Source organism: Cyphomyrmex costatus, unplaced genomic scaffold (assembly GCF_001594065.2).
Source record: "Cyphomyrmex costatus isolate MS0001 unplaced genomic scaffold, Ccosl1.0 scaffold826, whole genome shotgun sequence".
In the NCBI taxonomy this organism is placed as follows: domain Eukaryota; kingdom Metazoa; phylum Arthropoda; class Insecta; order Hymenoptera; family Formicidae; genus Cyphomyrmex; species Cyphomyrmex costatus.
In genome coordinates, this window is record NW_017280404.1 from 1 (window position 1) to 10,541 (window position 10,541).

The following is a 10,541-nucleotide window of genomic DNA, read 5'->3' on the forward strand; positions in this document are numbered from 1 at the left end:
AATATATATATATATAGTGTGTGTGTGTATGTGTGTGTGTGTGTGTGTGTGTGTGTGTGTGTGTGTTTGTATATAAAGAATAAAGTATAAGGAATAATTAACATTATTGTAAAGATCAAAGATAATTAATTATTTTTATCGTGAGAATATTTCTATTTGCAAATATATTAATAATAATAAACTATATTAATAATAATCTGACTTTTTGTTTAATTAAAAATTGCTTTTACGTTCAGTATTTTATAACAGTTAAGAGAGAAAGATTATTTTAAAATTATATTAAATATTTCTCGTTTTCTAATTTTTATCACACTAACCATAATACAAGCAGAAATATGTCAATTTATGATAAATATATTAAGTATTTATAGAAAAATTCTTAATTTATGGAAAATAACATCTCGAAGAAATAAAATTAAATTTGGTTGTATTCTGCCTTACATGAAATAATTGCAAAATTTTAAGTTTCACAAATTTTTTATAACGTTCACGAGTGATATAAACATTAATTAAATTATTACGTTTTAGGACTTACTGTGTATGTTATAATATTGTACTGATAAAAATACAGTTGATTCGCATTAATTATAATTGTTTAATTACGATTAATTATCAATAATATTTTTAATAACTTTTAATATCACACACACACATACTTCAGCATAATTGCGCGATTGTCGTCTTGTCTCCTCGGAAAAATTTCCGAATGACTACAGTATCTCTTATGCTATTGTATATATGTATGTTGTACATAAAGATGACCTTTATCAAATTTCAAACTGTAGATTTTTATTCTCGACAACGAATCTTGAGACTTATAAAGCGGTATTTATGTTATAATCGAATGTTATATTTAAATACGTCCGTCTTGTCTACTACAGTTTTAAGATGTCATGAATCACAATCAGAGGATTGTATTAGCATCTTAAAAATTATTTACATAAAACGATTTTAAAATGAGAACCAATTCTGAATATCAGCCATAGAGTTTTTGAATTGAAAATAAGAAGCTCTTTATAAAAAAACAAATTCAACAATAATAATAAATATTTAATACATATAAAAAAAGTAACATAATAGGATTACATGCTATACAGTTTATTTAAAAAAAATTTTTATATTTTAATAAAAAATTTAATATATTTCTCAAACACAGATGTCATTAGGTACTCGAATTCGATTCTTTCAAGATTTTTTAACACGCATTTAAGCATCTGATTATTGTATAAATGACTATAATTACCAGATTGAAAAGACAAAATATGATTTCTTTGCAATGTCAGATATTATTCGACATAACATTCAAATAATTGATTGTAATATGAGAATATTAATAGCAAAGTAAAATTTTCTAAAAGGTTTTTGTCACGTATTTGTATATCTATTTAAATTTATTGTTTTTCCTACGTAAATTATTGTGTAATTGTCATTAAAATGAAACAATACCCACGTAGCACATCAGCGCGTGTAAAGCGCTTTCGAAGCGCTGTTTAGATTGCACCTCCCAAAACTGCTGTTAATTATGTACTTTTGTTGCATGCGGAAAACTCGACTAATTTTAAGTCATATTGTAGAGACTGTTATACGACATGAAAATTGAAAAGTGCAGTAAATGTGCTATAAGACTATTTATTCTGCGCTGATTTATTGCGCTTATAATACGCTTTTCATATTGGATTTTAAAAGCGCTTTTAAAGTGCTAAAAAACTGCTAAAGTAATGCACCTGCGTACGCGCTTTTTTAGCGCTTTTTTAAGCGCTACTGTGCTACATGGGTACATATGTCAATTTCTGCCAATAAGATAAAAGCCTAAAATAAAAAGTTAAAGAATGAGAATGTATAAAAATACAGTAAATATTACAAAAGTATATTAAGCTTTATTAGGTATTTAGTTTATAATTTAAAATATTTTTTCTTTTACATTCCTTTAGCTTCAATACTCTTTCTCTTTTTATATTCGACTAATGTCTGTTTACGTTTTTTATATGGTATTTGTACTATGCATTCGTTTGATATACAATATGACTTTTTTCCAAAAGTTGCAGCTGTCGATTACTCATGCTTTATAGAATTACTATTGCAAATGAACTTTATTTTTTTCTCCTGAGAAATTAATGTGTTTAAAGTAGAAAATGTGATAATGTAAGCAAAAGAAACGACATATTATAAATAATATAAAATTAGGAACTTATAGAATATGTTTTTATATAATAATAACTACTGTTTAGATAAAGATAAAATCTTTACTATTTATTTATAACTGAATTTTTAATAGATTGATACACATTATTATTTCATATCGTCATTTTCAAATCAAATATATAAAGATAGTAATAATAATAATAATAATAATAATAATAATAATCATAATAATAATAATAATACGATTAACTGTTTAGGCATTATTATTAGGTAACGACACTATTATATACGTATACATATAATTTGAAAATATATACACATACATATATTATATATGTATATTATACGAATTATTTGTCAACAGATTGTTACATAGATGGTTAATATGTGTCAGAAGATTTTATTAATAGTTTCCCCAGATATATACTATATACATATATTAAAATATTAAAAAGTACTAGAAAATTAAATTAAAATCATTTAAAAAATATTTACAAGATATTAGTAATAGATAAAAATTTATATATAAGGATAAATGTGTTTTGCATTACACTTCATCTTTCTAATTGATCAATGATCACTTTAAGCGAAGTCTTCTTCTCTGTAATGAAACTTCTTAGAAACTTGTACGATTTGGTCAAGATATTCCGTTCGCTCTTCTATTAGTATTTGAATTACAGAAAAAGTGTCTAAATCTTCAATGACATTATTTTCTAAGAACTTTTGTACCTGAAATAGATTAGTTCAATATGATGATTAAATAATAATTAATTTCTATACAACATAATTTTTAGTTTAATATAATGTTAAGATGAATATACGTATATGGTATAAATGAATAATATATTTAACTATTTAAATGCGAAAATGGGCATTATTTTTTATACATATATATTTATATAACATAAAAAATTTTCTTTTATTTGGAAAGCCCTTTTCAAGAGAATTATAAAATTATTAATTCATGATAGGATGGTTTTCTTGAATCTTTTTTAGGTTATTGTGGATTAGATCATCAGTCTAATATTTTATTAATTCGTAAATTAAATATGCAAGTTTAATTCGCATTATTTTAAAGCATCTATTTTATATTTGATTTTATAATATGATTTTCCTCAAAATTACAAAAATACAGTTAAAATATGTAAACGTATATTAAGCAATTATTAATCTTACAGTTATATAAAGTTGAATTAATTCAATCATAATTCCATTTGAGAAATAATTTTTATTTAATACACAAGACAGAAAATTCTAGTAATATTGCAACAACATTTGCATGTTCTAACAATATTACAGTTAGATTATTGCAATGTTGCTATATTCTGTGTTGCGTGAATTATAAAGCGCTATAGAAAAGTCAATAAATAAGTATCTAAAGCGTAAAATTTACCTCGTTAATTTCTTCGTTAGAATAAATATTTTTAAGAATAAGTTCTATCATTGCCGTCATAGTAAGTAACCTATATAATATATATAATATAGTATATAATATAAATACAAAATAGTATATACAGAACTAATAAATTTTTTAAGTTACATAAAGAAAATAACATATAATAGTATATATTTATGAAGAGTAAATATTATTACCTGGGTTTTATAATCTTAAAATTTTTTAATACATAGTCACGGATTGTGTCGTTGTGCGCATGCTTCTTAACAATGTGCTCGAAAGCAAGAGAATGCTCATAATCGTGAAATAATGAAGTATTCAATGCTAAAATATTTAAATAATTGATGATAATATCAGGATCTTCAGCGCAACTCAAACTTTCTAATATTTGTTTTTCAGCTTGCTCCCCTTTTAGATCATTATTTAAGTATAATTCCAACATTTTATCCCAAGTAGTTCTATTGGCTGCCATCATACCAGTACAGTACATAAATTCTTCCTCATCTGAAATTCTAAAATAATACATATCTATAATCAAGAACAGATTATATTTTCATATGTATACTTTCTATTTTAATAATTGTAAATTTTTACGTATACATATTATTAAGTAATCTTATTATTATATCATTATGTTATTAGAATAAGAACGGAGATTCAAGAGAATGAGCTCGGCGATTTGAAGAAATGAAGAGTTTCAGTTACAATATATAATATGAATATATCAATATACATTCGCATGTGTGCACGCGCGCGAACACACACACATAAATATGATTTACGAGACAATCATGAACGTAAAAAATTTACTTGTGAGTTTTAGGATCCGCAAGATATTCGCTTAATTTAAGTGCGGTCATTTTCTTGCATTCTTCGTGATGAAGAGCACATGCCCATTTTAAAGCATTTAGCCTTGTTAGTACTGTGACATCATCATCATTAGGATTGTTTACGTATCCTACGTAATAAAGAAGTTTGTCCAAGAGTTGCATTAAACGTATCTAGAAATTATAAATTAATGTATATATATATTTTATATTGATTCATTGTGATGCTTGTGAAAATATACGTAATCTATGTATATATAGTATAAAAATATACAATAAATGTGTGTGTGTGTGTGTGTGTGTGTGTGTGTGTGTGTGTGTGTGTGTGTGGTAATGTGTGTGCTTTATCATAATACATTCAATAATTGAGAAGCAAATTTTCAAAGGGCGTTTTTTTAGCCAAAATTTATATATATAGATAATTTGTAGAAAACAAAAAGAAAGAAACTACACACTTTAGTTCACTCCGGAGTGTAAACTCAAATTGGACAGATCTGTTTGTACTCTTTATTTTATAATTATATACAGAATGCTTTTTATATTTGTTGTTCTCTTTATATATATATTACACGTTTATATTTTTTTAATGCTATAAACTTTTGCTATAATATGAAAAAATACAGAAAATCATAGTTTTAACATATTACATGCAAATAATTTATATGTAATATATATACTTTTATACTTTTATAAAGTGTTTATACATTCGCAAATTTTATGGGAATATGTAGCTAATTTGTGTAAATTAAGATATCCATATATTACAACATTACGTAACTTAAATTGTAAAATCTTACCTTAATATGAGAGAACTCCTGCAGTAAAATAATATTTGGCATAAGTTCTATCATTTGAAACAATGATTGCCATACCGCATACTCTCTCTCTTGACTGAGATAATTTATCAAATGAACGAATAAATATCCATTTATTCGATCAGCAAATATCATTGCAAGCGAATCAAAGATGATTTGAGCACGATTAAGAACATGTATATTCGTATATTCGTTACTATTTAAATAATGTGCAAGTTTTTGCCAATTCTTGGTATCGTAACTAACACGATAATACCCTGTTACATTATTTATTATATATATTATTAAATCCTTTTTAACTGAATTTATCAAGATATATTTTTACATATTCATATTTTGTCTTTTCTTATTGTAACACGCAAATTTTGTATGTACTAATAAATAATAAACATAAAGTCACAGATTAAAAATTATTTTGCATAATTAATATTTAGCAAAATTTAGAAGATGGAATCAAATTTCCTTTAAGTGCTTGCTGTGGATTTTCCGAGTTAACCGCGGAACAGGGGCGGAAATTGGAAAATTTCTTAGAGCATAGGCTATCGAATGCGGTTGCTAATTCCGGTGTCACGCTCTTGTGCCTTTTCCTGCTCATTCCCCCACTCCCAGCGCTGATTCTTTTTCAACAGTCGAGTTAACGGCTCACTCGCGGTGGCAAACTGTGGGATAAATCTACGATACCAGGAAGACATCCTTTAAACTTAGATTTTTTACCAAATATTAATTAATCCAAAATAATTTTTATACTGTTTTATAAAAATATGTATAAATGCCCATTAAATGATGTAAAAACGTTTTTGATAATAAAACAAATAGAACAAATAAAAAAAGTGTGAGTTACCAGTTTGTTGTAAATTGACAATAATCCAATCATTTGGATTAATTGTAAAGCTTATATTATTTTGATCTGATCGTAACCAATAACGAGGTACAGTATTGGAAAAATCCGGATTGGACTGCGTAGCGAAAGTTATAGGAATCCACCATTTAGTAGCTTGATCAGTCTCACTATGATGCCGGACACATGATTGTGATATTGTCACTTCGCCAGTTTCGTAATTTCTTGTCACATATACAAAAGGATAACGCTCTTGATTCATCCAAGTATCCATCACTTCTTTTATTCTGTAATCTTCGTGCGGGATATTAGATTCATTCAGAGCACTTTGCATAGCGCTCCATAAATCATCTGGTGTAGCTGTGCTAAATTGACTAAATTTGAAAAATGATAATTGTCAGTGATTATAGTTATATATCGGAAAATATACATTAACTATTAAAGGGTCTGTACAAATATTAATGCATAATTGAATATACATAGATATACATATATAAAGAGAAATTTAAAATATAACTCGAAACTAATTTAAATTTAATTATAATGAACTAAGAAGTAAAAATACGTATAATTGAATAGTAATATGATATTAAGTATTTAAAAATTCATATTTCTGTCATTACATTTTTCAGTATGCAAGTATATAAATAATTATTTTTATGTATTTTTAGACTACATTGTACATACTTACTACTTATTCAAATACGTAATGAGACCCTTTTTAAATACCTCATCAGTAATTGTATTCTGTAACATGCGCAATAAAACTGGCGCTGCGATAAATATACACAAAATGTTAATTAATAATACATTTAAAGTATATATAAAATTAATATCTGCTATATGTAAATATTTGTACAAAAGAAGAATTATCTATTAGCTTCTTTATTTTATCTTTTATTTTGTGTTACCTACACATTAAAAAATCCATGAATAATAATTTTATTTTATTTATATAATCTTACCTTTCTTATAAACTTCATCAGAAAATATCGACTCCGCTTTGAGAATATTGCCAAGTTTTAATGTGACAGAATTTAGTAAGCTTATATCTTTAAGAAAACATTGCTGTATTGTATAAATCGCAAGAAAATCTTTCATCCGCCAATCTTTGAAAATCTGAAACAAATATTTTGCTATGACTAAATATTAAATATTCAAAGAGAAGTTTGCATTAGAAATACAAAATTAGTTTGTTTGCCATTTCTACGACAATGTTATTTTATATTTCATTATACCTAATTGTATTAACACTTTCAGGTCGAATTTTTTTCAAGAAAAGTATACCTAATTAAATTATTTTGAAAAGCTTTTGAAAATTACTTATAATATGAAGAAATAAAAGTAAGTTGTGAAATCTAAAATGTTAGTTTTATTAATTTATTAAACGCTAAATATAATAATGGATGCAGAAAATAAAATATCTTTGAATTATAATAAAATTGTTACCACTAGTATTCTTAGAATTCTTGATGAAAAAATTAAAATAATAGATCTCTTCAACAATTATGAAACAAATAGGAAAAATGAACGCTGTTAATTTCTAATAAGAATTTTTACTAAAAATATTATGTAATTATTCCAAAAAAACGTATACTTTTTTATAATTCTGTTAGAGCACATACTTTTTTTTATTCAGTTTCGAAAATATAGTGTTTATTTGCATTTAATTGGCATTATTTTAATCTTATAAAAAAGTACTTTAACATGCTTTTTTAATTTAATAGCAACTTAGAATTAATAATATTGAACAACCTCATTTATTATGTATGTTTCGAAGAACGCAGCAAGTCCTTCGCTTAACCACAGATAGGACCACCAAGATGGAGTGACCAAATTGCCAAACCATTGATGTGCAAGTTCATGTGCTACTATCAACGCTGCTTGTGTTTTCTGATATACTGAATCGCTATTATCATCGTAGGTAATTTCTGATTCACTAAAAGACACAATATTACATAATATATTTATGTAAAATATTCCTGAATATGCAGTCGAATGTTGTCCAAGTTATTTTATTATGTTATTCATAATAATCATACGCAATAAATGAGATGTTTTATCTTTTCGTATACAAAATGTAACATATTGGTACGTAAAATATTTATGGGAGTGCGAAAAAGAGGAAATGTAAATCCAGTAAATCTTAAACACGTTAACTATTTAAGATAATCTAATGAAAACATGTATTTTATCGATATTCGTGGGATAAGTTTATGTTTTAAATTTCTAAATTTTATATGCTAAACGTAATATTGACTAGCGCTCTATAACTTAATTAACTTTTTTTAAATTGTAAATATTACTGGTAAGTGATGAGTCCCCAATTTTCCATGCCACCAACTAAAAAATTCGGTATCAAGACGTGGTCCATTTTCGGTACCTTCAGGGAACTATTGGTATATTGAATTAAGAACTCTATGATCTTTTCAGCAATACTGTGTGCGAATTTTATTTTCGATGTCAAAGACGACTTGCACCACATATTGATAGTTTTGTTTGCGTTTGAAACGCTAACGAAATCGAACATCACAATCGCCACAATATAAGTAGACATTATAGGAGTGATGTCAAAATGTGTCCGTATCATACCATCTTGTTCCAGAAATTGCTCTCGTATTGGCATATTCGATAATACACCATATTTTTTATCATGCTTTACAGAGATATTGAAGGTAGCTTTTAACGCTGGCTCATCCCAACATGGAAACACTCGTTTGGCGTTATTTGGCTCAAAATACGTTGTGGCTAACCATTTGCTATTTGATAAATATACTAAATGATAGCAAATTTTTTACTCCATGTCAATTATCATAAGAATTTAATAACCTCAATTACTGTTTTTTATTATTTTTACTCTCTTTAATACAAATTTTGTTAAAAGTAAAAATTGAAATGCTTTATAATATTATATGCCGTTTTATTTGAAATTAAAGTTGCCTTTTTAAAGTAGTATTACAATATGTATATATTTTATATATGTATATACAAATTATATGAGACTATGCAACAGCGGTCTAAGCTGAATCATTCGGTTTGAAATTTAGTAGTCCAATAAGAATTGATATTATATACAAATTATATTTCTACAGAAGAGCTTCTTAAGTGTGGCAATAATGATACATACAAATAAAGGTGTAATAACAAAAAATTTATTTTAGTTGCAATTATTCTTTTATATTTCAACATTTACTTACGTAACGTTTTCTTTATTAATTGGAAATTTCAGAAAACCCCCTTGGTTAGATATAGGTTCAAGTAGATGCCCAGCAAATTTCATGTTTAAAACGTAAAAACCAGGTGATAATTCAACGTCGAAATTGAGTGTCAAAATGTTCGTTACATTGTTCTGAATATGTGTCATCGGTTTATAAACTGTATCTTTGTCATTAATCAACGTTGTAGCTGTTTCGTTTATTTCTAAATCTCTCGAATGTAAGTTTATTTTTAACGATGCATAACGAATCTCAATATTGGTATTGGATTCACCATAAAAAGTAAAGTTGCCTTCTTCAAGATACGGTGTTAGATTAATGTTATAATGAATTGGTATCGTGTTGTTGGGTAAACGATCGATAATTTCTACATTATTATTATCGATGCAAAACACTGTTCTTGTGACCAATATTAAGCCAATATTTAATAACAATTTTGGAAATTCCATGTCAATTCTTTCTTTTTACTTATAATCTATTTACAATTATTCAATATATATATATATTGTATATATAAAACTCTTATTTAAAGAACGAAATATTTAAATCGATATTTTGATTATTCTACCATTTTGATATATATGTTTTTGTCTAATATATTTAATGTTTATTAAAAATTCGTTAAGAAAGAAAATTTTCTCAAGAATTATTAGATACCATTTTATAGTTGTTATTTTTCTCAGTTTTTAGATAAATCCAAAAGTAAAAGTAAAAAATAAATTGAAAATAAGGACAACTTTTTTTGTCATTGGATTGTTTCTATCTAATTATCAACAATAATAATATAATTTCTTGTTTAATTAAATATATATTTTATTAATCTCTGTATGTGTAAAGGTTATTTAGAAATTATATTAAATATCCCTTGTTTTTTTTTCTTAACTTTCATTATTAGTTGTAATAATACGACGATATATTTAAAAAAAGCTTTAATTATAAAAATTCACAATTAATAAGATAAAAACATGAAGAAATAGATTTAAATTTAGTCGTATTTTGTGTTTTAAAATTATTTTACGTTTTATATAGATGAAAGTCACAGATACCGACATATACCACTTTTAGAAAAGTTAAGAAAAAATAGAACTTCAAAAACACAAGTAACTAATAAATAAAACTGCTTTAGGAAACTACAAGCATTTAAAAATATGTAATATTATTTATAATATATAGTCACTATTATTTAAATTACACAATTTGTAAAAGAAAATCATAAGAATTGCATTTTCGTATTCATAGAATTCGTTTTTAGTTGATTTGGTATAGAAACAAGTCACAAATATATGTATTATACGTTTATAGTTCTTT

The 10,541-nt window shown here is 25.4% G+C and overlaps 1 protein-coding gene across 1 annotated transcript; it reads right to left on the reverse strand.

The window, feature by feature from the left end:
• Window positions 1-2,724: 2,724 nt before the first annotated feature.
• LOC108781502 (aminopeptidase N) lies at window positions 2,725-9,682 on the reverse strand. The gene is made up of 10 exons (XM_018549476.1): window positions 9,216-9,682; window positions 8,325-8,777; window positions 7,774-7,957; window positions 6,984-7,137; window positions 6,710-6,791; window positions 6,022-6,392; window positions 5,163-5,437; window positions 4,349-4,539; window positions 3,768-4,050; window positions 2,725-2,871 (listed from the first exon to the last, which is right to left on the reverse strand). The coding sequence occupies exons 1-10, from the start codon at window positions 9,680-9,682 to the stop codon at window positions 2,725-2,727; spliced, it is 2,607 nt and encodes an 868-aa protein (XP_018404978.1).
• Window positions 9,683-10,541: the final 859 nt, after the last annotated feature.